Raw genomic sequence first — 27,492 nt, forward strand, 5'->3', positions numbered from 1 at the left:
ATAACATTTTTCAGTGATTAGATTTTGTCACATTCTATATGACAGAGTCAATTTTTTTCTATAAAGCGTCAGATATCGAAGGCTCGGGGATTTGTGGGCCAGTCTCTGCCGTTTTGGCGTGAACCATATGTAAATGAGCACAGCTGGGTTCCAACAGAACTTCATTCTTTTGGACACTAAAATCTGAACTTCCTGTAACTTTCACATCACAGATTTTTATTCTTTTGATTTTTTTCCAACCATTTAAAAATGTAAAAGCCCATGGACCATACAAAAACAGAGGGGCAGATTTAGCTCACAGGTCACAATTCACCCCATTCTTTAAATGAGTTTATTTTTGTTACATGAAAAAGACTAAATAACTATATGTGGCTGGCAAAGGGTGTGCTAGACAGGCACTCTCCTGATGCTGGTGGGAGCAAACATTCCAGAAAGCAGTTTGACAATTTGCACTGAGTGCGCACACGTGTGTGTGTGTGTATTTTTTAAGTTATGCTCTTTGAGCCAATAATTCAACTTCTAGGTATCTGTCCTGAAGAAAAAGTGCACTCAGGTTAGTGCATAAAATTGTTAATCTCCCCACTCATTCATCAGCTGTCCTGTCAAAGCCAGAACTTTTATCTTCGAGGCAGGAAAGGAAACATGCCAAAGGTTACCTCAAGGGAGTGTGGGGCCCCGTGTTATAGGCAAATCACAGTATCAGCAGGGGAAAGACACCCGATTGCACCGCTGTGCCCTTTCCTCCTCAAACGGCCCATCACAGGTTCTTTGCCAGAAAAGGCAGATTGAGAGAGATGCGATCCCGGCATCATGCCAGCGCTCCTCCATTTGCTTTGCAGACATTGTACCCATCCTGACGTCCACTGTGATCGAGTGTCACAGGGCCGGCCTGAAGAACTCGGCCTTTGGTTTCGCAGCCATGCTGATGAGGCCTGAGTACCGCAACAAGATAGACGCCAAATACAAGAAGAAGATCGAGGCGATGGTCAGGTACGTGGGGACAACTGTTCCTACCGTCTAATCATAAGTATATTTTTCAGAACACAGCTACTAATGTGTGGACTGAGTAAGAACACAGATTGGGGAGAGCAGTTAGGCTTGTACTCAGCCACCAGGAGCAGGAAACCCAGCGACGACCTGATTAAGTCAGGATTTGTCTGACTCTCACAGTCCCAGGCTGGTATCTCTGTGTCCTGCTTGTCACCGAGGACAAAAAAAGTCCCCGCCTCACAGCTGCACAGCTGTGGTTGTCTGACATCACGTACCCTGTTCCAGGCAGGAAGAAAGTAGGGAAATCAAAAGACGAGAAGGTTTTTGCCTTGTTAGTTAGCAAGGACATGGCATTTACCTCTTACTGGCTAGTCCTCTGCTGCGTGGCTCCCTCTAGCTCTGAAGCATATTGCTGAGTAAAAACAAAGCTCTGCTGGCCGGGATGGCTGTTAGGGAGGCAGCAAACACTGTCAGCCACGGAAGGACAAAGAGTGAGTGCTTCTCAGTGTAAGCAACTTGGTGATGACACAGCCTATTGCCAAGGGTTCATTTCCAAACTGTGTGTAGCTCGAAAGGCACACAAGTCACAGCCCCGCTTCAGAAAGCAGTCCAGTGATTTGACTTTCTACAGGAAAACCAGGGGAAAGTACCACTCATCTTTACAAAAGGAGAAGGCAGTAGCAATCATGTGGTAATTCTGTATTACCAGGTCTGCAGTGATGACATCTGGGGTGCCTGTTGGTCCGATTTTGACCAGGGAACTCAGGTATACCTGCGTGCTGACCCAGAACTCCCATGTCAGCCGAGGGCCATGGTTACGCCAGTAACAGCAAAGGGAAATGAAGTACTACTGACTGCCAGCTGGGCTCATGGCAGGGAACTCTCACCTGGATAGGGCTACATGGACCACTCCCGTTTTTTTTTTTTTAAAGCCAATAAGCCTAAGTAGCTTCAGACCAAATCATGACCGAACATGCCTGCCAGCATGGGAAATGAAGTGGGGAGAAAATGCTGGAGCACACTGACCCCCAGATTTGTGCCACCCAGCCTGCGTGCCAGTTTGGGGAGGCACTGGATCTCGCCCCACACATGAGTGCTCTATAGCTGTGCGGTCTAGTGTGGTAGCCACTGGCACATACGGCTATTTACATTGAAAAGTGGATAAAATTTAAAAGTTTCTCACTACCCACATTCCAAGCGCTCAGAGCTCTGTGTGGCTCCTAGCTACCATATTGGTGAGCACGCAATTAGAACACTGCCGCCAGCATGAAAAGTTGTGTTGCGCAGCCCTGGACAGCCTTTACCACTTCAGTACACAAAGCGAAGTGGCGGGCTCACTGCTCCAGTGATCTGGGAGACGGGATACAGCCAGACCCAGCCATGCTTTCTGCACATACTGTGCTGTGGCCTCTACCCACCCCCCCAGCAGAGGTGGCCCATGTAATGCTATGGTCTGAGCCATGCTCATTCCTCTTGCTCCTCGCTGGGGTGGAGCATGGGCCCACAGTCTCTAGCTTGTATCTCTATATATAGTCTCAGGACCATCATGAAGAAACAGGTGCATTTCATGTGATTCCTCCTCACAGGAGACCTGATACATCAGAGACAGAAGAGGCCACAACCCCGTGTCCCTTCTGCGAATTTCTTCTCCCAGAGTGTGAACTCCTCTGTCCTGGGTGTAAAAATAACATCCCATATTGCATTGCAACAGTAAGTTTCTTTATCATTTCCCTTTCTTTGCATATATATAATCTATAGCCCGCTTGAATACTTGATGTGTTAACACTTTCTTTCCTTCCAAAATCTTACCTCTCAAATTTCCTGCAACATTTAGCATATAATTGCATGATCAATAAAGCTGAAAGTTGTGTTCAAGGCATATAATAACCTAAGTAAGTATGCGGCCCTGCAGAGCAGGAGAGCCCAGAGTTGGATATCAGGTGGTCCTGGGCTTAGATCTTTCTGCCACGTACGGGCTGTATAACCTGGTGCGATTTGCTTTTTACCTCACTAGGTCCCTCCATCATAATCTCTTGTCTATTGAGATGAACTGTAGGTTGACCAGAGAATGCATATGAAGCCTTAATTTAATACCTGGCATGCTGTAGCACTTAAGTGGTGGTTTTTATTATAAACTTTAATATTAAGACCTATTATTCAGTTCAGTTCAGTCGCTCAGTCATGTCTGACTCTTTGCGACCACATGAACTGCAGCACACCAGGCCTCACTGTCCATCATGAACTCAAGTCCACCCAAACCCATGTCCATTGAGTTGATGATGCCATCCAACCATCTCATCCTCTGTAGTCCCCTTCTCTTCCTGCCCTCAATCTTTCCCAGCATCAGAGTCTTTTCCAGTGAGTCAGCTCTTCGCATCAGGTGGCCAAAATACTGGAGTTTAAGCTGCAAAATCAGTCCTACCAATGAACACTCAGGGCTGATCTCCTTTAGAATGGACTGGTTGGATCTCCTTGCAGTCCAAGGGACTCTCAAGAGTCTTCTCCAACACCACAGTTCAAAAGCATCAATTCTTTGGCACTCAGCTTTCTTCACAGTCCAACTCTCACATCCATACATGACCACTGGAAAAACCATAGCCTTGACTAGATGGACCTTTGTTGACAAAGTAATGTCTCTGCTTTTTAATAAGCTGTCTAGGTTGGTCATAACTTTGCTTCCAAGGAGTAAGCGTCTTTTAATTTCATGGCTGCAATCACCATCTGCAGTGATTTTGGAGCCCAGAAAAATAAAGTCAGCCACTATTTCCACTGTTGTCCCCATCTATTTAAAACTAAGACCTATTATTAGAAAATATTAAAATGTTTGTTCATCACTAGACTAATATAAGATTTTAAAGGAAAATAAATTTCGGTAATGTCACAATACTGAAGATTATTCTTTTATATACAAATTTGATAAAATCTGGCTTTAGTCCTTTTGATGTCATCTCTTCTTAATCAATTACCCACCTATTATTATTATTATATCATGATTTAGAGGTTTGGCTTTTAACTGTAACCATGTATTGTAATTGAGTAACGGGAAATTTGGATAAAGATGAGTTTTACTCTCCAATGTGCTGTTTCCAGGGTCGACATATGTTGAAGGATGACTGGGCAGTGTGTCCACATTGTGACTTCCCTGCTCTGTACTCAGAATTCAAGGTGTAAGTTGTATCATTTCACTTAGTCATACAGACTTATTATCAAAAAATAGACCTTTTATTCAGCCAGTTTCTACTGAGGTCTCTTTATTTGTTCATGTTCCTAAAAATCTCTAAAGACTCAAATTGTCTTCTTGGGAGAATCTTCTATGACTTTTGAGAACATTTTCCTTAAAGGGACTACTGCCTAAGACTTGAATGTTCCTAATTCTTAAGTTGTGTGATGAACGTGTACTAAGACATAGAAAGGAACAGCTGGTTTTCATATCACAATAACCCAAAGGTAAAGGAATATTATACATTTAATCTACTCTGCCTTTCCCTCCCCAAACAGCATGTTAAGCACTGAAAGCACATGTCCTATGTGTTCAGAAAGATTAAACTTGGATCAACTGAAAAAAACCTCTGACTGTACCCAGTACCTGCGGACAGAAGTGGAGCAATGAGCGGCATGTGCAAGTAAGTACCAGGTCATCCACTCACCTTCTCAGGGCACGGGGTCCACAGGGCAGACACGGCTTTACAGTGTGTTCTGCCATTGGTTCCTTTTTGTGCATCATGGAACCTGTCAGATTTGAACAACAAACTAAGACAGGTTGTACAGTCTCCATGGTGACAAAGGTTATTTGACCGAACAGCGTCATGGATTCCAACCAGAGTGTATTTTATCAAGTCACATGGGTTTCTTTTTAACCAGTTCATTAAAACTATAGCTAGCTGTTAAAATGGAGGTTGTTTTAGTTCGTAACTCAGGAGAGTAATTGTAAAAATTTTTGTTTCCAGAGACCTGAAAAATTCCCATTTTTCTTCCCAAGTTCCATTTTTGTTGCATAGAAGCAGCACATAACCCTTCCAGTCTCCACTGGGAAGAACCTATTCATGTGGCCACACACACTGCAGGGGAGGCAGGGAAATGCAGTCTCTAGCTAAGAAGCCAAAAGCTCTACTTGTTTTTCACAAAGCCTGTTCTTGCATTCCTTTACTCCCTCGGTAAACTGCAGCTCCATCCAACCAGCTGATCAGGATGGAAATCGATACCCCCAGTCACCCGGTCCATGGTCAGGTCCTTTCAGCCTGCCTCCAGTGTATCCGGCTCCCCTCCACAGGTGGAGCTTTTGATTGCAAGTGAAAAGACAAAGAGGCCCCAGCCTCTTCGTCTACTTATTGCAGCCCCACTGGCCTTTCGCTGTCCTTGGACTCCAAACTGCTTTCTCTGCAGGACCTGCAGTGTCTCATATTCCTGCCAGCAGCATAGAGTTCTATTTTCCCCTCATCCTCACCAACACTTGTTGTCTGCCTTCTTGATTACAGGCATCCCAGTAGGTGTGAGGTGGTATCTCACTGTGGTTTGATTTGCATTTCCCTAATGATAATAATATTGAGCATCTTTCCATGAGCTTGTTGGCCACTTGAATATCTTCTTTAGAGAACTGTTCAAATCATTTGCCTATTTTTTAACTGGGTATTTCATCTTTTCATTGAGTTATAAGAATCCTTAATATATTCTAGGTGCAAGTCCTTTATCAGGTACGTGACTTGCAGACACCTTCTAGATAGTATCCTTTAATGTACTCAAGTTTTTATTTTGATCAAGTTCAATTTATCTGTTTTTTTCTCCTTTGGTTGCTTGGTGTCATGTCTAGGAAGCCATTGCTTAATCCTGGACCACAAGGGTTTTACAGTTACACTTCCTTCTAAGAGTTTTACAGTTATTGCTCTTACATTTATGTCTTCAATCTATTTTTGTGTATGATGTGAGGTAGGGACCCCGATTCCTTCTTCTGCACGTGGATGACCAGATGTCTCAGCACCATTTGTTGAAAAGGCTGTTCCTTTACTATTATTACCAGATGACTGTCTTATTATGTAAGTTCTTTATTTGTATGTTCTAGATATGTCTTCATCAAATTTATTTTGCAGATATTTTCTCCCACTGTGGCTTCCCAATTCCTTTTCTTAATTTATGTATTATCTAAGAGTTGATTTACAATGTTGTATTAGTTTCAGGTGTACAGCAAAGTGAATCCGTGATACATTTATTTTAGTGGTCTTCTGATGAGCAGAAGATTTTGATTTTGATGAACTATATCTTAGCAATTTATCTTATTGTTATGACTTTCTGTGTCTAAGAAAATATTTCCCTACTTGGAAGTCAGGCGCATATTCACCTGTGTTAGGTCTGTGATCCATCCTGAAGTTATTTTTGTTTACAGTGTGAGGTAGGGATTGAGATTTCTTTCCGCCTCAAGTAGATATCTACTCTTCCAACAGCATTTGTTGAAAAGTCTCCTCATTGAACTGCTTGCATGCCTTTATTGAAAATCAGCTGGGTTTTCAGTATGTATGTCCCCTATGTTTATACTACACTGTCTTGATTACTGTGACTTTATAATACATCTTAAAGCCAAGTATTGTGTATCCTACAACTTCGTCATCTTTTCCAAGATTGTTTTGACTACTCTTACTTTTCTATTTCTCTCTAAAATTTTAGAATCAGCTTGTCAGATTCTGTTTTAAAAGCTTGCTCAAATTATGATTGGGATCCATTTATTTTTGTTGTTACATAACATATTATCACATATTTAGCATCTTAATATATATTCAATATCTCAACTTTTTGAGGTATAATTAATCATCTTGTATTAGTTTTAGGCATACAACATAATGATTTTATGTTTATATTATGAAATGATTACCACAGTAATTAACATCCATCACTAAACAGTTAACAGGGTTTTTTTTGAGAACTTTTAATATCTACTCTCTTAGCAACTTCCAGATATATAGTATTGTTAACTTATAATCACCATGCTGTACATTACATCCCTGGGGTTTATTTGTAACCAGAATTTTATACCTTTCAGCCATGTTCATTCTGCCTACCCACCACCCTGGGCCTCTGGCAACCAACAATTTGTTCTGCATCTGTGAGTTCAGTGGGTTTTTTTTAACTACACATATAAGTGAGATGGGGATTCCCTGGTAGTTCAGACAGTACTGCAGACAGTACTGCCTGCAATGCAGGAGACCCAGGTTCAATCCCTAAGTTGGGAAGATCCCTGGAGGAAGAAATGGCACCCCACTCCAGTATTCTTGCCTGGAAAATCCCTTGGACAGAGGAGCCTGGTGGGCTACAGTCCATGGGGTCCCAAAGAGTCACACACGACTGAGCAACTTCACTTTTCGTAAGTAGATAGTACAGTGACTGAGCAACTTCACTTTTCGTAAGTAGATAGTACAGTTACCTGTCTCTTATTTCATTTAGCATAATGCCCTTCAGGTCCATCCACGTTGTTGCAAACAGCAGTATTGCCTTCTTTTGTATATGTATATACACAAGATATACACCACATATATTTTGTTGAGGGCTTTTGCAACTATGTTTAGAGATACTGGCCTGTAATTTTCTTTTTTGTAGTTTCCCTGTCTGGTTTTGGTATCAAAAGTAATGCTGGCCTCATAAAATGAGTTTGGAAAAGTTTGAGAAGGTAATTCTTTAGATGCTTGGTAGAATTCACCAGTGAAGCCATCTGGTCCTAGATTTTTTTATTACTGATTCAATCTCCTTTACACTAATTGGCCTTTTTTTTTTTTTTAATTTCCTCACAATTCAGTCTTAACAAGGTTGTGTGTTTCTAGGAATTTATCCATTTCTTCTAAGTTGTGCATTTTGCTGGCCTTATAGTGTTTCATATAAGTCTGTTATAATCTTTTATATTTCCATGTTATTGAATATCATATCCCTTCCTTCATTTCTGAGTCCCCTTTTTTTCTTGGCGAGTCTAGCTAAAGGTTTATTATCTTTTGAGAAATAAAAAACAGCTATTAGTTTCATTGAACTTTTCTATTGTCTTTTAAGTCTCCATTTATTTCTGCTCTTTGAAATTTCCTTCCACTAACTTTGGGCTTAGCTTGTTCATTTAGCTCCTTAAGTTAGGCTGATCTATTTGAGATCATTCTTGTTTCTTAATGTAGGTATTTATTGTTATGAGTGTCTTTCAGAAGTGTTTTTGTTGCATCCCGTAAGATTTGGTTTGCTGTATAGCTGTCCCTCAGTATTCTTGGGGATTGGTTCTAGGACCCCTAGTGGATACTGACACCCATGGACGCTCAAGTTCCTTATTTACAGTGGTGTAGTATTTGCATATAACCTATGCACCTCTTCCCATACACTTTAAATCACCTCTAGACTACTTATATAACTGAATACAATGTAAATGCTATATAAAAAGCTGCCAGCATGTGGCAAGTTCACATTTTGGCTTTTGGAACTTTTTGGTACTTCTCCTGAATTTTTTTGATCCATGGTTGGTTGGATCTGTGAATACAGAACCCACAGATATGAAGGGCCAACGGTATTGCCATTTTCAAGATTTTTTTTTCTTCTTGATTTCTTCCGTGACCTCAGTGGTTGCTGAGTACTATGTTTTAATTTCTACATATGTGTACATTTTCCAGTTTTCTTGAAATTGATTTCTAGTTTTGTATTTCTGTGGTCAGAAAAGATGTTTGATATGATTTCAGTCTTCTAAATTTATTAAGACTTGTTTCGTGGCCTGACATGTGATCTGATGACTTATGCTTGTTTAGTCCATCTGGTCAAACACATCATTTAAGACCAATGTTTACTTACTGATTTTCTGTCAAAGGAAGATTTATTCACTGATGAAAGTGGGGTAGTGAAGTCCCCTACCATTATGGTATTGCTCCTTTTCCCTTGAGATACGTTAGTATTTGCTTTATATTTACAAATGTTATATCCTCTTGTGGACTGATCCCTTATCAGTATATAATGGCCTTCTTTGTCCTTTATTACAGTCTTTGTTTTAAAGTCTATTGTGTCTAAGTATAGCTATTCCAGCTATTTCTTTTGATTTCCCTATCTTTTTCCATTCCAGTCTGTGTGTCCTTAGAGTGGAGTCTAGTAGGCTGCCTACAGATGGATCTTGGTTTTAATCTATTCTCTTTTGATCAGAGAATTTATAGTTAGTTACTGATAGATACGGACTTACTACCGCTTTGTTTTCTGGCTGTTATTCCTTTGTTCTTGCTCCTTTCTCTCCTTTTGTGATTTGACAGTTTTCTGTAGTTGTATGCTCAGATTCTTTTGTCTACTATAGGTTTTGCTTTGTGGATACCATGCTGCTGCTGCTAAGTCACTTCAGTCGTGTCCAACTCTGTGCGACCCCATAGACAGCAGCCCACCAGGTTCCCCCGTCCCTGGGATTCTCCAGACAAGAACACTGGAGTGGATACCATAAGACTTACATAAAATGCAACAGTCTATTTGAAGCTGATAACAACTTAAGTTCAAATGCATTTTTACTCTCTTTATCCACATTCTGTTTCTGGCATCACAGTTTATATCTTTGTCTCTTGAGAGTTCCTTGGACTGCAAGGAGATCCAACCAGTCCATCCTAAAGGAGATCAGTCCTGGGTGTTCACTGGAAGGACTGATGTTGAAGCTGAAACTCTAATACTTTGGCCACCTGATGCCAAGAACTGACTCATTTGAAAAGACCCTGATGCTGGGAAAGATTGTCGTCCCCTTCTCCTCCTGACCTCAGAGAATGAGATGGTTGGATGGCATCACCAACTCAATGGACATGGGTTTGAGTAAACTCCGGGAGTTGGTGATGGACAGGGAGGCCTGGCATGCTGTGGTTCATGGGGTCACAGAGTCAGACACAACCAAGCAATTGAACTGAACCTTATGTATCATTAACAAATTACTGTAGTTATAAAACCTTTGCATTATGAGAAGGGTATCTATAGAATAGTTTATATACATAGTTTATTCACTTTATGGATATAATAAAACATTATTATTTTTACTCTTAACTTTCACACTAGTTGTAAGTATCTTTCATTAGTCTGCATTAACTTTTACCACTGAGATTTACAATTTCATATATCTCCCCATTATTAAGTAGTGCCCTTGCATTTCAGCTTAAAGAAGTCCCTTTAACATTTCTATAAGGCCAGTCTAGTGGTGATGAACCTCTAGCTTTTCCTTGTCTGGAAAATTCTTTCTCTCTCCTTTAGTTCTGAAGGATGGCTTTGCCAGATAAACTATTCTTGATGGGCAGTTTTATTCTTTCAGCACTTTACAGGCTAGAAGAGAATGGCCTGATGTTGTCAAAGCTTCTCCTGAAAAATCTGCTGACGTTCTTATGGGGAGGAGGTTCCCTTGTACATAACAAGCTATCTTTTGCTGCTTTTAAGATTCTTTCCTTGTCTTTAACTTCTGGCAGTTTAATTGTAATGTGTCTTGGCATGGGTCTCTTTGGGTTGAGCTGCTGAGCACTAACTTTGCATTTCCTTATTCTTCTCAGTAAGGTGGCTGTTGTCAACATGATCCTCACTTTATAACAGAGGTTCAACAACCTGCCCATACAATTTTATCAACTGAAAGGCCAAGACTGAAACTCAGTACTAATTACAGACTGAAAATTTCTCACCTACATGTAGTGATCCTGCTTCACATTCCAGAAATGCGCAAAATATCATGCTTAGCTTTTTTTATTACTAAATGCCAATTTATTATTTGAAACCTTTATAAAAGCATATGGGGTTTATTTATTTTTTTTTTGGCCTTTTTAGGTATAATGATCCTGAGAAGATAGCATTTTTCCACAAGAGGCTGTGTTTCTGCCCCTAGCAGATTAAGGATGGTTCCTTCCTGGATACAGAAAAAATAAGGTCACATCTCCAGGTCACCACTTTCAACTTCTGTAGAGTGACAGTGATATATAACATGCTATTTTTTATACTTTGTATATTTCCTCTTCTGAGTCTTACACATTCAGTGCTCTGTACTGTTAATAGTAACCTATGACATAATTGTAAATATTCAGCTTTTTGATATATTTTATATTTTGAAATATCCCCTTTAAAATAAACTGATTAAATATTTGTAATGTTTTCCTGTATTTAAACACAGAAAAAAAGTTTAAAGTGAGAGGCTTACACAAATCAAGGCTATTTAGCAGAATCAGTCCTAGAATAAAAACATCAAAAAATCAGTAAAATCAATATTTGAAAGAATGAGTGAAACTATAAGCTTATGTTTCCTGAGTCATTATACTATGTAGTACAGAATTCCTGTCAAAAGTTAAATCATTTGACATCCGCTAGCGATGTACATTATTCAGTATCTTCCCCAAGGTGTCCCTGAGGGTTCCTTCCCCATAGTATAGTACCCCGCATACTATACAGGTGAGTATATACTTCCTTGCCATCCAAAACCAAAGTACCAAGGTCATGTAGCCTACCTCTGAATGTATCAGATGATACGATTTTACAGGGTAGCCACCAGCATCCTGAGCATTACAGAGGTACCTACGAGCCTAGGGTAGAAACCAAAGTGCCAATGACGTTTTACAGCACCAGGTATCCATATGAATACCTCCAGCTTTATAATCTCTTTTTTTCCTCCCAAAGGCTGGCTAGAGGCCTTGGCCTTACTTACTAAGTGATACAAGTCATTATCATTAAACCTACCCATAAGGGGCTTAGACATTCACTAATGAACTTAACTGTACCAAAACTTATATAGGAAGATACTCTTCCCAATACACACACCAGTATGCTGCTGCTGCTGCTGCTGAGTCGCTTCAGTCGTGTCCGACTCTGTGCGACCCCAGAGATGGCAGCCCACCAGGCTCCCCTGTCCCTGGGATTCTCCAGGCAAGAACACTGGAGTGGGTTGCCATTTCCTTCTCCAACTCATGAAAGTGAAAAGTGAAAGTGAAGTCGCTCAATCATGCCCGACCTTAGCGACCCCATGGACTGCAGCCCACCAGGCTCCTCCGTCCATGGGATTTTCCAGGCAAGAGTGCTGGAGTGGGGTGCCATTGCCTTCTCCGATACACCAGTATACTCCTTGTTAATAACTTCAAGAGGCCTGATAATGTTGCTGCAAATAAAAGACTGCCAAAACTTAAAAGATGAAGGATAAAGTAGTAGTAGTAATAAACTAGTAGTTTCTTACAGACTACCAAATAGCCAAGATTCAATGGATCTCAGAAAAAGAAAGTATGCTGCAAGGATGATGTGTGGCCTCCAGTGGCTCCAATAAGGATTTGCTGGTTGCTCCAAATCATATTGAACAAGTAAAGGACACACCTGCTGACCTGGGTGCAAGGAGATTACAATTACAGTCTTTTTCCCGGGGAGCACAGAGCAAGTTAACAGACACAACTTGCATATCCAAAAGTGATAGAAGAATATGCGTAAGAAATGTATGCTCACCCCACTGGTGAGGTGAGGCAGTCATCAATCAAGGAAATCTTCACTGAAGCAGAAGTTTCAAGCAGGGCTTTAACAAAAAGAGGGACATGGCTCAGTAGGCAAAGGCTTAAGGAAACATTTTATTCCCATAATGAACTTAATCTACATGGAAGATGTTTTTCACACTGGTAAATACATTTTAAATGTCTCAAGACTTAATCTTGTTATAGAGGTGAGAGAGACAATCAGTTCCCTAAAGGCTGGGAACAGATTCCAGATTTTACATTCCTTTTAACACATACCTCACAGAAGCAGCACGTACCTCTGAGCATTTACTGACAAGATTAAATAATCGCTAGACACCCAAACCCCAGGCTGGTTCCACAGCCTCAAGGCTCCTCAACAAGCGCAGCCGCAGGTACAATCGAATGTCCCAGCAGGGCTGTGAGCCTGTGAGGACGGAACTGGCTCTCCCAAGGACAAAGTCAACAAAAGCCTGTGCGCGTTTTGTCCCAAACCAGAGGAAGAGAAGAGTCTGAGCCAGCCTAGGCCTTGCTGGTTTGAACCTGATGAAACTCTGGAAGGTTAGGAATGTCTGACAATCCTTTTGCAGCCACAATACCCTCTAATAATAACAAAGAGGCCTCTCCATGAAATTCTGTCCACAGCAGAGGTGTGTGTGGTTGACTTTCACAGGGGAACGGTGTTTGGAATTAGAGTTTGACTCTTCAGCTGCAAAAGTTACATGTTTTACACAAGAGGTTAGTAGGAATATAGTTAGCTTTTGTATCCAATCATCTGCAAATTAGTAAGGAAAAATATACCAACATAATATTTTACTGTACAAGATAACAATCTTAAGAATCTGTACATGTAGCCTGTGAAACATTTTTATTCCTAAGTTTATATTTGGCAAGATATTTGACAATGTACAAAGAAAACCCAGTTCTAGGTGGTGATTATTTTGTATTATGATTTATTTACAAAAGTTCACCACATTATAGTAACTATGCTTTTTAAAAAGTCGGGATTGGTCCCATAATGGCCATTAGGATAAACTCGTAAGCCTACAAATGCCGCCTTACTACCTCTGCTCCCAGACATATCGCTGTTAACTAAAAATCTGACTCCAAAGCCCACATGCAGTTTCTAATTCTGATTATACAGTCATCTTGAAGTACAATCTTGTTAGACTGCCAGGGACAGTGGAGGACCTACGCAGTCCTAATAACCTCTATAAGAGGTGTACATCAGCCTACTGGTTACATTCTTCTAGCTGTACCACCGTTTATTTGCAATGAGACCACGAGGCTGTCCCATTACACTAGAACATGGTTCCTCTGGGAAAACAAGGTATTCTCTAAGACCAGCTGAGACTGGTCAGCAGGGTAAGCAAAAAGTAGCTGTCAACAGTGAAAGAGTTTCATTTCTTTGAACTTTTTCCTTTTCCTTTTCTGGACTCCTTATCTTTTTCTGATTTTGAAGGCTTTGAAGATTTTGTCTTTTTCTGTTGGGAGGGAAAGATGCACAAAATAGTTAGCATTTGTGTTTATGGGTTAGTTCATCTCTACAATAAATCAAATCTTTATCTGCAACTTAATAAAGAAGCAAGGTTGCAAACGCCTATATCCTGAACTGCGGCTACCCTTGATGTGCGTACGAACAACAACTGGCTAGGCGTGTGGCCTTTAAACTACTGAAAAGCTATTTAGCCTCTAGAACTAGAATATGTTCCCCAATATGCATTTTCTTAGACTTCAGGTATAGATATACTTAGGAAAGACAAAACAAGCAAGAGATCATTTATACACACAGTAATGCTTTCGTGAAGAATTGTCTTTTCTTTCAGTTTCAGATTAGAGATCCAAACACACAGTCTGAGTAGCGGAAGGAGTGGTGTGTCTAAACAAGACTAGTGAGAGCCACACTGGAGAGGCCACTGCCCACCCCTACCATACACAACAGAATCGAGGGGCACAATGACAAACGCGCCCACACCAAGGACAGAAGAAGACACAAACTAGATTTCCTTTGCCTTGGCCCATGGTAAACAGTGGGCCGACACCATAAATGATTTTAACCTTTCCTAGGAAAAAATGAGGATGTTTTGCTCTGAGAAGTTTCTATAGGCAGTTCAATAGCCATAGCAAAAAAACAACAGAAGGGAGGAATAGTTTCATTAAAAATGCTTTTCTTAATTATGCTGTGAAAATGTGTCTGTGCGTAAAGCACACACCAAGAGCGGAAAACAAAACAAAACAAAACAAAACAGTCCTTTCTCCAACAGAGAATATGACCATCAATATGATGGCCTAGTTTCTTACTATCAGGCTCCTACACCCTTATAAGAAGCTGTTTATAAAAATGAAATCTATACTTTCTTTACCCTTGGAACTGTGATGAACAAAAAAACTTTTTCTCAGCTTCCTCTGCTACTTGCTAAACAGGCTCTGAATAATTTCAAAACGCAAGTTACATACAAGGGAACCTATTTTGAGGAAGTATCATGGCTTCTCCTATTGGTATATTAAAATAGTACCTTGATCATAGCATCAGTTTCCAAAGTGTCCTGGTCTTTCTCATCAGACTGAGAGTCATCTTCATTTAACTCTTCATTGTATTCAGAATCCAGAGATGGGCCTGTGCTGTGTCTGTGTGTCTTTACTGCCTGGAGTGAATACGGAGTGAGGTGGACTTCTTTATTGTAAGCTCTTGTGAAGGCTGCTTTCACCTACACAAAAGGAATAGAGGAAGGTTTTTAAAACTTCAAGTGTCAAACAACCCCTTTAAACTCTGTAGGCCTAGAGGCTTTGAGAGACCCTAGGAACCCCTTGAAATTGTTTGTAAAATATGCCTGCAAGTACATGCAAGTCTATCTCTATGCATTTTTCTATGAAGAAGTTCCATATTTTTCATGACATTCTTAATAGAGCCCATGACAAAAAGTAAGAATCCAACATTTTACATCAGGGACTTCCCTGGTGGTCCGGTGACTAAGACTCTGAACTCCCAGTGCACGGGGCCAGAGTCAACCCCTGGTCAGGGAACCAGATCCCACATGCCGCAATGAAGACTTGGCACAGCCAAATAAATAAATGTATTTTGTAAAAAACTGTAAATCAACTATCTTTAATAAATTTTTTTTAAAAATAAGAATCAGTATTTGGGAACATTAGGCAGATTTCTAATAATCATTTTAAGCCATCATTTTTTTCTATTCAGTGCTCTCTGCAGTTCTACAAAGTGACAAAGTTGATCAGTAAACCAACAAATCAAAAAAGATTTACAATAAAGTACAGACTAAAGGTGGCCTTTAATTACCACAGAATATATAAATTACATTTCCCACAAAAACAGGTTATTTCAAAATACTACGTAACTTGAAAAGCCTTAACTTCAAGCTTCTAAACCTAACTGCTGAATTAGTGCAAAAATTCTAACAATGGATAAACTCTCTTGTGAGAATTTACCTATAGTCATTCCCATAGTCAAGTCAAAGTTCTAGAGAAGGCAAGTCACGGAGAATATAACTTCCAGAACAGCACCAAATAAAAAGGCACCAGGTGAGGTCTTAGATATCACAAATTCATGTCACTTTAGTTTTTTCATGCTCACTATAAGAAGTCTGTGTGTCTGTTACTCCCCCAGGCTCATCTGCCCATCCTTATAAAGAATACATTTATTAATATATTTGCTCCTCAGATTTCACATCGTGCTTTCCCATTTAGCATAAAGCAAAGATAAAACTATAAATTACAAAGTCAAATTACAAAGTCTACTCTTAATATTGTACTCAAATAGTGTCTTTGGAAAGTGCAGACCATAAGCAAAAAGCATTTAAGAAAAAAAAAAAAAACTTTTGAAAGCATCTAAAACATTTCTGAAATACTCCTGTATATGGTAATTATAGTGTTGGAAAACCAGTGGAGTACATAGTTTACCTTGGGATCCAGTTTAGAGAACGGACTAGGTCTGCCTCCCCAGCTGCTAATTTCCATAATATTCTCGAAGTCATCTTTCATCAAATAATATGCATCCATAAGAGCAACAACATCCTGTACTCCTTCTATCCCTTGTGAGGCCAAGGGCTGTACAAGTGCATCTCTTATATGTGACAGATAATCCATGTTTACTGTCCTTTTGCTGGAGTAAGTTCTTAAAACAAAAGAGATACAAATGTAGTCACTGGCAAACTACCACCAGCTCACATTTTGCTAGAATTTAACCCACTTTTAGTAAAGCTCAAAGGAAGGCTTACTAATTAATAGCTGGAGTAGGGAAAGCTTAGCACTTACCCCACTAGGCTGATGGATACACGTTAGTGTATCTACACAAACACAGTGGAAGCATCAGAGAGGTACACCTGGGCAAACTGACGCTTCATCTTTTAAAAAGCAACGGGCAGAGAACAGGAAAAGAGCTGAGCTGCAGGCCTTCAGCCTTATTAATGAGAAGAGGTGGGAACGAGCCCTTTCCCGCTTCTGGAGGCCACCTACGTCTCTTGGGTCACAGTCCCTTCTTCCATCTTCAAGTCAGCAGAGGAAGAGCAGCATCTTCAGATCTCTGCCTAACTGCTGCCTTCCCCCACCACTCTTTTTTTTTTTTTTGGTAAAAACATTTAACAATTACATTGGGCCTATCCTGATAATCCAGGGTAACTTTACCATCTCAAGATGAGAATAAATTCGTGTTAAGACATTAAGTTTTGGTAATTTGTTACAGCAGCAATAGAAAACTAATACAGGGTGGTAAAACAAAAACCCATACCACAGGCTATGAAGAAGGAAAAGAGTAGGAAGCAGAATTCTATAGGAACAAAAGAAAGGCGTGTCTTGGTTCAGTTTTAGATAAAAGTTAACAGTAGACTAATATTCTCTTCAGGGACCAGAAAGGAAAATGCAATTATTCAAGTAGTTCTTCGTGGTTAAAAATGAATCCCTAAAGTTCTGTCTAGTCAAGGCTATGGTTTATCCAGTGGTCATATATGGATGTGAGAGTTGGACTGTGAAGAAAGCTGAGCTTTGAAGAATTGATGCTTTTGAACTGTGGTGCTGGAGAAGACTCTTGAGAGCCTCTTGGACTGCAAGGAGATCCAACCAGTCCATTCTAAAGGAGATCAGTCCTGGGTGTTCTTTGGAAGGAATGATGCTAAAGCTGAAACTCCAGTACTTTGGCCACCTCATGCAAACAGTTGACTCATTGGAAAAGACTCTGATGCTGGGAGGGATTGGGGGCAGGAGGAGAAGGGGACGACAGAGGATGAGATGGCTGGATGGCATCACTGACTCGATGGACATGAGTTTGGGTAAACTCCAGAAGATGGTGATGGAGAGGGAGGCCTGGCGTGCTGCGATTCATGAGGTCGCAAAGAGTTGGACACAACTGAACAACTGAACTGAACTGAAAGTTCACCTAATATTTGTGTGCACATACATTTTCTAAGTTTCTAAACTGTAACAGAATTTTACCAAATAACAAGAATTTTTGAACTTCTTAAACTCCTCTAAGGAGACTGGTTTTCAATTATGTGAGTATCTACATTCTGTGATATGCTAAACTGTATCCCCTACCCCAAATGACCAGGTCAGTTTACTATTAGCATAGGAAGCAAAAAGTAGTTCATCTATTTAAATAGTTCTCTTTCTCCTATTAAGTATTTTGGAGACCAAGACATTATGTATGCCTCCTGGTAATAGACATACTCACAATAACAACAAATAATAGCACTATCTCAGATTTATATAGTTTTAAAACTTAACATTATGGCACATCTACCATCTGGCTTTATTTTCCAAAGTATCCTTTTAAGTAATAAAGCAAGTGTTACACTAATTATAGATAATAAAACTCAGGGCCATGAACTTATCCATGATCATTTATCTAATTAGTAATAAAATCAAAACTAAAACACAAATCTTTGTGACTCATGGTGTCATTATTAGATAAAGGCTAAATATAGTACCCTGATTTTAAAATGTCGAGCATGGAGTAATACCGCTTACCTGAGACTCATATGCAAAGCCAGGTCCTGAACAGTACGATCGTGTTTGCCCATAGATGAGTACTTCCCCAACCAACTTGGGAAGGTAGGAAACTGGGTCATGTACCCCCTCATTAACTCTCCAGGAAGAACACTGGCATAAATGGCCTAAAAAAAAATTAATTGCAGTCCACAAGTTAAATCCAGTACTAAGCTGCTGCTTTAGCAGCTGCTGGCTTCTAAGCCGTCTCTGGAAAGTGAGGCAACACTGTCCCCTGTGCCCTTTCCCTCTGTCTGATTTGCTGATACGGGAAGCTTCAACTTGAGGAAACAACTGATTGCTGTAAATGCCTTGGACCAAAACATATCATGGCCCTCAGAGGTCATCTCACCGACCTAGCCTCCTCAGCCAGCTGGTCTCAACACACACACCAGCTACTTCAGGTCAATGTCACGGAAAAGATTTTAAGAGGGATAACGAGTGTCTTAAAAAATATATATTGACAGACCCAGGTCAATCAAAGCATGGAAAATCTAATAATTAGAGAAATAAGTAAACTGGGACTTGAGGAAAGTTCTTTTTTTTAATAGGCATCCTTGGTTATCTTTTATAGCCACAGTTTCTAACTTTTTTAAGGCTGGAATTATACATAAATTTTCTACCCTGCTTTAACAATTTTCTGTCATTAGTATTCTTTATATTAGATCATCTTTACAATTTTAAAGGCTGCATAAACATACCATCAAGAGGATTTACCATAATTAATCAGGCTCCTATTGCTGACCATAGAGATTTTCTCCCATTTCTTGCTATCAAAATTAATGCTTTAGGGAGTATTTTTGCACATTAAATTCTTGCTGTGTTTAGCATTATTTCTTTAGGATAAATCCTCACAGGTATAATTATTAGGTACAGAGAAAAAGGAACACTTCTAAAACAAAATAAAAAGATATCTTTAAAAGAAGAGTAGACCTTCCAGAAGTCCCTTGCTTGTTACTCAGGTCAATTATTAAATATACAAAACTCAAGAGCAAATAACAGTCTTAAAAATGAAAGTTTGCAGAATTCTGTTTGAGTAAAAGATATCAACCTACATAAAGTAATCAATATAAAACTGCCTCTGTAGCAAGGAAATTAAAGAAAATCAGAATTCATGTATCAGAAAAGTGGCTACGGACCTGCCCCTGCAGAATTTCTTCAAGAATAAGCTACTTAGTAACAATATGGGAAAGCCAACAATGACAAAAAAGAAAAGGATTCTTAAGATAAAAGAAAGCAAATGAAACTAGATTCATATCTTAGTTAGGACCAAAATCTAACTTTCCTATTCCATATGTCCGTTTATAAGAAAACATTGAAAAGTAAGGCTAGATTAAGAAACAGAATAGTGACCACAGGATACTTTATAAAAGACTGTATTTTTGCCATTAAAAGTTAAAATGTTTATCTGGTATTCAAATAATTATAAGAGCTAAAAGCTATTTTTGTTCTAACTAAAGCAGAGTCTGCACTTTAAGGGGAGCCCTATACTTACCTGTGTGGGCAGAAGACTCCAGTTTTGCTTATTCCGGATTTGACGGTCCACTAGGTCACCATCACATATGCTGTCTGCTGCTCTGCTTAAAAGCATCAAGTGCTTTTTCATGTCACCCCTGCAGGAATACACCAGTCTGGGTTACACCACTGTCCACACTCCACACCCTCCCTCCCAGGGTACCCGGCCTTCGTGGGGCTGCGAGGGTGCCGATCCTAACTCCTCGCTACCTCTGAACACTCACCCTGCAGCCACGGGCTTCACGTGTATGTAGTTCTCCTGGACAAAGAGGGGTGCTATTGAATAATCATGGAAGAAGAGGTCTGATTTGTCCATAAGTGACATATGAGCAGTCTCCTCTCCACTTACAAACACTTTCCGGGCAACATCAAACGGGCCCTGAAAGAGAGAGGGACACAGCTAGTAGAACAGCCGACATCCAAAACACTGACGACACCGAGCGCAGGCTAAGATGTGGGGCAACAGAAACTCCATTTCACCGCTGGCAGGAATGCAAGACGTTACAGGCACTTTGGAAGGCAGACCTTACAAAACTTTATCATCCCATCCAGCACGTGTGCTCCTTGATATTTACCTAAATGAACTGAAAACACAAAATAACCTAAATAACCTGCACATGAATGCTTATAGCAGTTTTATTCAAAACTGCCAAAACCTGGAAGTAATCAAGACATCCTTCAACAGGTGAATGAATGGATAAACTATGGTATATCCAAACACTGTACTGCCATTCAGCACTAAAGAAAAAAGAGTTATAAAGCCATGAGAGGATATGGAGAAGCCTTAAATGGATACTACTAAGTGAAAGGAGCCAATCTGAAAAGGTGACATGCTATATGGTTCCAATCGTATGACATTCCAAAAAACCTGAAACTACAGAAACGGTAAAAAGACTAGTGGTTACCAGGGGTTGGGAGAAGTGAGGGACGAAGAGGCAAAGCAAAGAGGATTTTTAGGGCAGTCAAAGTATTCTGTGCAATACTACAATGGTGGATACAAGCCATTGCTGCTAAGTCGCTTCAGTCATGTCCAACTCTGTGTGACCCCATAGATGGCAGCTCACCAGGCTCCCCCGTCCCTGGGATTCTCCAGGCAAGAACACTGGAGTGGGTTGCCATTTCCTTCTCCAATGCATGAAGTGAAAAGTCAAAGTGAAGTCACTCAGTCATGTCCAATTCTTAGGGACCCCATGACTGCAGCCCACCAGGCTCCTCCGTCCATGGGATTTTCCAGGCAAGAGTACTGGAGTGGGGTGCCATTGCCTTCTTCAGGATACAAGCCATTACACATTGTCAAATTTCACAGAACATATAAAACCAAGAGCAAACCCTAATGTTAAACTATGGACTTTGGGTGACAATGATGTCAGTGTAGGTTCAGCAGTTATAACAAATGTAACACTCCTGTAGGGGATATTGATAGTAGGGGACATTACACAAGTCTAGGGACAGGACATACCTAGGAAATCTCAATTTATGTAGACCTCTAGTCTCAGAGAGGTCAACTATAAACTATTTGAAACAAGATTATTCTGAAGTTTCAAAACCATTCAAAACCTGAAACCCATACACAAGGGACTCTGGAAAAGCTATTAGCAGCTATTAGATCAGATCAGATCAGATCAGTCGCTCAGTCGTGTCCGACTCTTTGCAGCCCCACGAATTGCAGCACGCCAGGCCTCCCTGTCCATTACCAACTCCCGGAGTTCACTCAGACTCACATCCATCGAGTCAGTGATGCCATCCAGCCATCTCATCCTCTGTCATCCCCTTCTCCTCCTGCCCTCAATCCCTCCCAGCATCAGTCTTTCCCAATGAGTCAACTCTTCGCATGAGGTTGCCAAAGTACTGGAGTTTCAGCTTTAGCATCATTCCTTCCAAAGAAATCCCAGGGCTGATCTCCTTCAGAATGGACTGGTTGGATCTCCTTGCAGTCCAAGGGACTCTCAAGAGTCTTCTCCAACACCACAGTTCAAAAGCATCAATTCTTCGGCACTCAGCCTTCTTCACAGTCCAACTCTCACATCCATACATGACCACAGGAAAAACCATAGCCTTGACTAGACGGACCTTTGTTGGCAAAGTAATGTCTCTGCTTTTGAATATGCTATCTAGGTTGGTCATAACTTTGCTTCCAAGGAGTAAGCGTCTTTTAATTTCATGGCTGCAGTCACCATCTGCAGTGATTTTGGAGCCCAGAAAAACAAAGTCTGACACTGTTTCCACTGTTTCTCCATCTATTTCCCATGAAGTGGTGGGACCGGATGCCATGATCTTCATTTTCTGAATGTTGAGCTTTAAGCCCACTTTTTCACTCTCCACTTTCACTTTCATCAAGAGGCTTTTGAGTTCCTCTTCACTTTCTGCCATAAGGGCGGTGTCATCTGCATATCTGAGGTTATTGATATTTCTCCCGGCAATCTTGATTCCAGCTCGTGTTTCTTCCAGTCCAGCGTTTCTCATGATGTACTCTGCATATAAGTTAAATAAGCAGGGTGACAATATACAGCCTTGACATACTCCTTTTCCTATTTGGAACCAGTCTGTTGTTCCATGTCCAGTTCTAACTGTTGCTTCCTGACCTGCATACAAATTTCTCAAGAGGCAGATCAGGTGGTCTGGGATTCCCATCTCTTTCAGAATTTTCCACAGTTTATTGTGATCCACACAGTCAAAGGCTTTGGCATAGTCAATAAAGCAGAAATAGATGTTTTTCTGGAACTCTTTTGCTTTTTCTATGATCCAGTGGATGTTGGCAATTTGATCTCTGGTTCCTCTGCCTTTTCTAAAACCAGCTTGAACATCTGGAAGTTCACGGTTCACGTATTGCTGAAGCCTGGCTTGGAGAATTTTGAGCATTACTTTACTAGCGTGTGAGACGAGTGCAATTGTGCGGTAGTTTGAGCATTCTTTGGCATTGCCTTTCTTTGGGATTGGAATGAAAACTGACCTTTTCCAGTCCTGTGGCCACTGCTGAGTTTTCCAAATTTGCTGGCATATTGAGTGCAGCACTTTCATAGCATCATCTTTCAGGATTTGGAATAGCTCAACTGGAATTCCATCAACTCCACTAGCTTTGTTCGTAGTGATGCTTTCTAAGGCCCACTTGACTTCACATTCCAGGATGTCTGGCTCTAGGTCAGTGATCACACCATCATGATTATCTGGGTCGTGAAGATCTTTTTTGTACAGTTCTTCTGTGTATTCTTGCCATCTCTTCTTAATATCTTTTGCTTCTGTTAGGTCCATACCATTTCTGTCCTTTATTGAGCTCATCTTTGCATGAGATGTTCCTTTGGTATCTCTGATTTTCTTGAAGAGATCCCTAGTCTTTCCTATTCTGTTGTTTTCCTCTATTTCTTTGCATTGATCGCTGAAGAAGGCTTTCTTATCTCTTCTTGCTATTCTTTGGAACTCTGCATTCAGATGTTTATATCTTTCCTTTTCGCTTCTCTTCTTTTCACAGCTATTTGTAAGGCCTCCCCAGACAGCCATTTTGCTTTTTTGCATTTCTTTTCTATGGGAATGGTCTTGATCCCTGTCTCCTGTACAATGTCACGAACCTCATTCCATAGTTCATCAGGCACTCTATCTATCAGATCTAGGCCATTAAATCTATTTCTCACTTCCACTGTATAATCATAAGGAATTTGATTTAGGTCATACCTGAATGGTCTAGTGGTTTTCCCTACTTTCTTCTATTTAAGTCTGAATTTGGCAATAAGGAGTTCATGGTCTGAGCCACAGTCAGCTCCTGGTCTTGTTTTTGCTGACTGTATAGAGCTTCTCCATCTTTGGCTGCAAAGAATATAATCAATCTGATTTCGGTGTTGACCATCTGGTGATGTCCATGTATAGAGTCTTCTCTTGTGTTGTTGGAAGAGGGTGTTTGTTATGACCAGTGCATTTTCTTGGCAAAACTCTATTAGTCTTTGCCTTGCTTCATTCCGTACTCCAAGGCCAAATTTGCCTGTTACTCCAGGTGTTTCCTGACTTCCTACTTTTGCATTCCAGTCCCCTATAATGAAAAGGACATCTTTTTTGGGTGTTAGTTCTAAAAGGTCTTGTAGGTCTTCATAAAACCGTTCAACTTCAGCTTCTTCAGCGTTACTGGTTGGGGCATAGACTTGGATTACTGTGATATTGAATGGTTTGCCTTGGAAACGAACAGAGATCATTCTGTCGTTTCTGAGATTGCATCCAAGTACTGCATTTCAGACTCTTTTGTTGACCATGATGGCCACTCCATTTCTTCTGAGGGATTCCTGCCTATACCAATAGATATAATGGTCATCTGAGTTAAATTCACCCATTCCAGTCCATTTCAGTTCTATATCTATTTACTATAAACATCCATAGGTTGTGTAGATGTCTCTATGAACTGTAATAACTATTTCCATTAGATTAATACTGATAGGAGAACAAATGCTTTGGCTAAGAAAGTAGGAAATGGAAATTCATTTTACCAGTTTGATGTCCTTTTTGGCTCTATGAGAATCAGCCTTGGCCTGGTCATAGGTTAGTGCCTTATTCCGTGCACACCACATATTCAGATTGTGTAAAACCTAAAAGAATCACAAGCAAGATACTATCAAGATAGGAAAACACTGCCACTCCCTGTCCCCAAAACACTAAAGGCATCAGTTGAAAAGAATTGTCAACTGCTATATAACATATATTTAATTTACCTGTCTGATATCTTGATTAGCTCCCAAAATTATTTCATTCATAGCTGGAGGGGGGATCTTTAGACCCTCTTTAAATGCAATAGACATCATAGCACCCTGAAATTGACAAGGGAGAATGAACCTTCAATGATTTTTTTTAATTCACATAATCAGATATTTAAAAATATTTATCAGGTACTTTAAAAATTGACCCAAAAATATACATGACAGTGTGATGGAGAAAAAAATCCAATTATCATACCTTAATCTGTTCAACCCGAGGTCTTTGAAAACGAAGATCAAAACAATAATGAACCAAAGAGCGAATCTTGGGATGATTTCTATCATTGCACATACAAATAATGGGAATTTTTGTATGTTTTATCAGGCCAATTAATTCCTGAAAAGCAAATTTGCAAAATAAATATAATTTGTTAAAAAAAAGATCACAAAATGTATTTATTTTAGGTTTTAAAACCTCCTCAGCAACATACCTTAATTGCCATAATTATAATTTTTCAAATTTTTTTTAAAACCTAAAAATTAACAGCACCACTACAGAAATACAGTCCTTTCATTACCTGAATTCCTCCCCTGTCCTCATTGCCAGCCATGCCATCTACTTCATCCATGATGAGAGCATGCCTCGTGCCTACTGAATGGACTGTTCCACCTGACCCATGGTGAGAAGCAATGGGATGGGACAAAAAAAATTTGTTGTTCAAACACTGCTGCTTAAAAAAATACTATATACACATATATATAAATAACATAGGTACATGATACAAAATCCAAAAGGCACAAGAGTAAGCAGTGAAATTCTCTCCCACCTCTGTCCGCTAGGGTATGCAGTTTCTCTGTCTAGAGGCAATGATGTAAACTCACTCAGGGACGTACCCCTTAAAAGATATCCTACACGTTAAAAACATGTACATAAAAATATACACCTTCAGGACTTCCCTGATGGTCCAGTGGTTAAGACTCAGCACTTCCACTGCAGAAGGCATGGGTCTGATCCCTGGTCAGGGAACTATAATCTCACATGTCACATGGCATGGCCAAAAAAATAAAATGGAATTTCTATTTTTAAAATACACACACACACACCTTGGTATTCTGTTCCTTATCTGTAGATACAGAACACCTCATTTTTTAAAGGCTGTAATATTCCATTTTACACATATATCAAAAATCAATCACTTTTCATTGATATAATATGAAGATCCTTCAATCTTTTGCTATTATGAATTATATGAAATGAAGATCCCTACATATATGTGTCATTTTGCATATATAGAAGTATAACAGTTGCTAAATTCCAGGAATCAGAATTTCTGGGTTAAGGGTATGTATAATTTATTAAATAACTTCATGTAATGCTGTTAGATTGCTCTCCAGAGTTGTACCAATTTTCATTCCCAATAATCATGCATATGTGTGACATTTCCTGAGCAAATTCTTTTTAACAATCATCTCTACCATTCATTCAGTGACCATGCAAAATACCATAGATTCTAAATATGCAGTACGGTCTGTAATTTGAGCATCCTATTTCCCCATAAACTCTGGCCACACCAGACCACTAGCTACAACCTGAAGCAGTGGCACTTTAATACTGTGTCTCGTCTCCTCCTCTACTGCCTTTGCCTGAAATCATCTCTTCCACCCCCAAACTATTCTCCTCCTCATTCTTCAAGGCCCTTTGAACAAACGTCACCCTTTCATGGTAGCTTTCCCTGGTGTCCCAGATAGAACCATTCCTTCACCTACAGGCCTCTATTTCCTCACTCATCATACTTCGTTAGTTGTTTATTAACTTTCTTCACAGGATTCACTCTTGAATCCTCTAAAATCTGCGTAATTATGTCCATGTATATATTTTTATCACAGTCTCAGAAACCACTAAGACCTAAAAAAAAAAAGGTAACTAGTGCCTATCAGGGTTATGTCATTCTCTCAATAACCCCAGGATTTAATAGGGTGCTTGGCACACAGTAATGTTCAATCATAGTAATGTTACTGAATGTTGAAATGAACCCATTTTTCTTACATAACTTCCCCCCAACCCCTCTGCCAAAAAAAAAAAAAGAAACCCACATACTTGAATAAAAGCCTTTGATGCTGGTATTATTCAGCGACTCAGCAACAATCTCCTTCAAACTGTTCTTACTCCGAGTGTCACTTGCATTCAGTTCCACATAGCTATATCCCAATTCCTAATCAAAACGTTGGAAAACATTACTATCACAATGCAAATTATTAGCTCTCCGCACAGAAACAAAGCAATTAAGAAAGAGGCTAGAAAAGTCACATAAGTAACCATGCTGCTAAGTCACTTCAGTCGTGTCCAACTCTGTGCGACCCCATAGACGGCAGCCCACCAGGCTCCCCCATCCCTGGGATTCTCCAGGCAAGAACACTGGAGTGGGTTGCCATTTCCTTCTCCAATGCATGAAAGGGAAAAGTGAAAGTGAAGTCACTCAGTTGTGTCCAACTCTTGGCGACCCCATGGACTGCAGCCTACCAGGCCCCTCCATCTATGGGATTTTCCAGGCAAGAGTACTGGAGTGGGTTGCCATTAATACAGTGGACACTAATAAATAATGATATTAACTATAATATGAATCACAATAAGATGTTTTTTTTTTAATATCATATACATATATAACACAACACATAAATACACACACAAATGTGGTCTTAAAACCTCAACTGCTACATATATCTGGAAGAGCATATCTGAACAAGCAATTTTATTAGTTCGCTTCTTAAAGTTCACTTCTTAAAGTCCCCAAAAGAATTAAATATAACTACCCCAAAATTTCAATACCAGATATAGAATTAAGATATCAAAAAGTACATTAAGATAACAAAAAGTAATCACTGACTCTTCAAGATAAACT

The 27,492-nt window shown here is 40.0% G+C and overlaps 2 protein-coding genes across 8 annotated transcripts in view; one reads left to right on the forward strand and one right to left on the reverse strand.

Moving 5' to 3' along the window:
* The window catches only part of WDR19 (WD repeat domain 19), a 78,671-nt gene extending 67,601 nt beyond the window's left edge, over window positions 1-11,070 (forward strand). For 4 of the 6 annotated variants that reach the window (XM_027544287.1, XM_027544290.1, XM_027544291.1 and 1 more), the window contains 5 exons: window positions 840-990; window positions 2,577-2,700; window positions 4,081-4,157; window positions 4,489-4,613; window positions 10,759-10,846. In XM_027544287.1, the coding sequence (XP_027400088.1) occupies window positions 840-990; window positions 2,577-2,700; window positions 4,081-4,157; window positions 4,489-4,600 (464 nt within the window). In that variant the 3' untranslated portion in view covers window positions 4,601-4,613; window positions 10,759-10,846. Of the gene's footprint in view, window positions 1-839; window positions 991-2,576; window positions 2,701-4,080; window positions 4,158-4,488; window positions 4,614-10,758 lie in introns of all 6 variants that reach the window. The other 2 variants (XM_027544286.1, XM_027544289.1) reach the window with 1 other exon arrangement.
* Window positions 11,071-12,506: 1,436 nt separating this feature from the next.
* The window catches only part of RFC1 (replication factor C subunit 1), a 77,252-nt gene continuing 62,266 nt past the window's right edge, over window positions 12,507-27,492 (reverse strand). For both annotated transcript variants that reach the window (XM_027544292.1, XM_027544293.1), the window contains exons 15-25: window positions 26,691-26,805; window positions 25,171-25,262; window positions 24,852-24,989; window positions 24,611-24,706; window positions 24,389-24,487; window positions 20,147-20,301; window positions 19,903-20,020; window positions 18,390-18,535; window positions 16,329-16,542; window positions 14,927-15,118; window positions 12,507-13,894 (exon numbers count right to left, since the gene is read on the reverse strand). In XM_027544292.1, coding sequence (XP_027400093.1) covers window positions 13,811-13,894; window positions 14,927-15,118; window positions 16,329-16,542; window positions 18,390-18,535; window positions 19,903-20,020; window positions 20,147-20,301; window positions 24,389-24,487; window positions 24,611-24,706; window positions 24,852-24,989; window positions 25,171-25,262; window positions 26,691-26,805 — 1,449 coding nt within the window. In that variant the 3' untranslated portion in view covers window positions 12,507-13,810. The remainder of the gene's footprint in view (window positions 13,895-14,926; window positions 15,119-16,328; window positions 16,543-18,389; window positions 18,536-19,902; window positions 20,021-20,146; window positions 20,302-24,388; window positions 24,488-24,610; window positions 24,707-24,851; window positions 24,990-25,170; window positions 25,263-26,690; window positions 26,806-27,492) is intronic.

Source organism: Bos indicus x Bos taurus, chromosome 6 (assembly GCF_003369695.1).
Source record: "Bos indicus x Bos taurus breed Angus x Brahman F1 hybrid chromosome 6, Bos_hybrid_MaternalHap_v2.0, whole genome shotgun sequence".
Taxonomy (NCBI): Eukaryota; Metazoa; Chordata; class Mammalia; order Artiodactyla; family Bovidae; genus Bos; species Bos indicus x Bos taurus.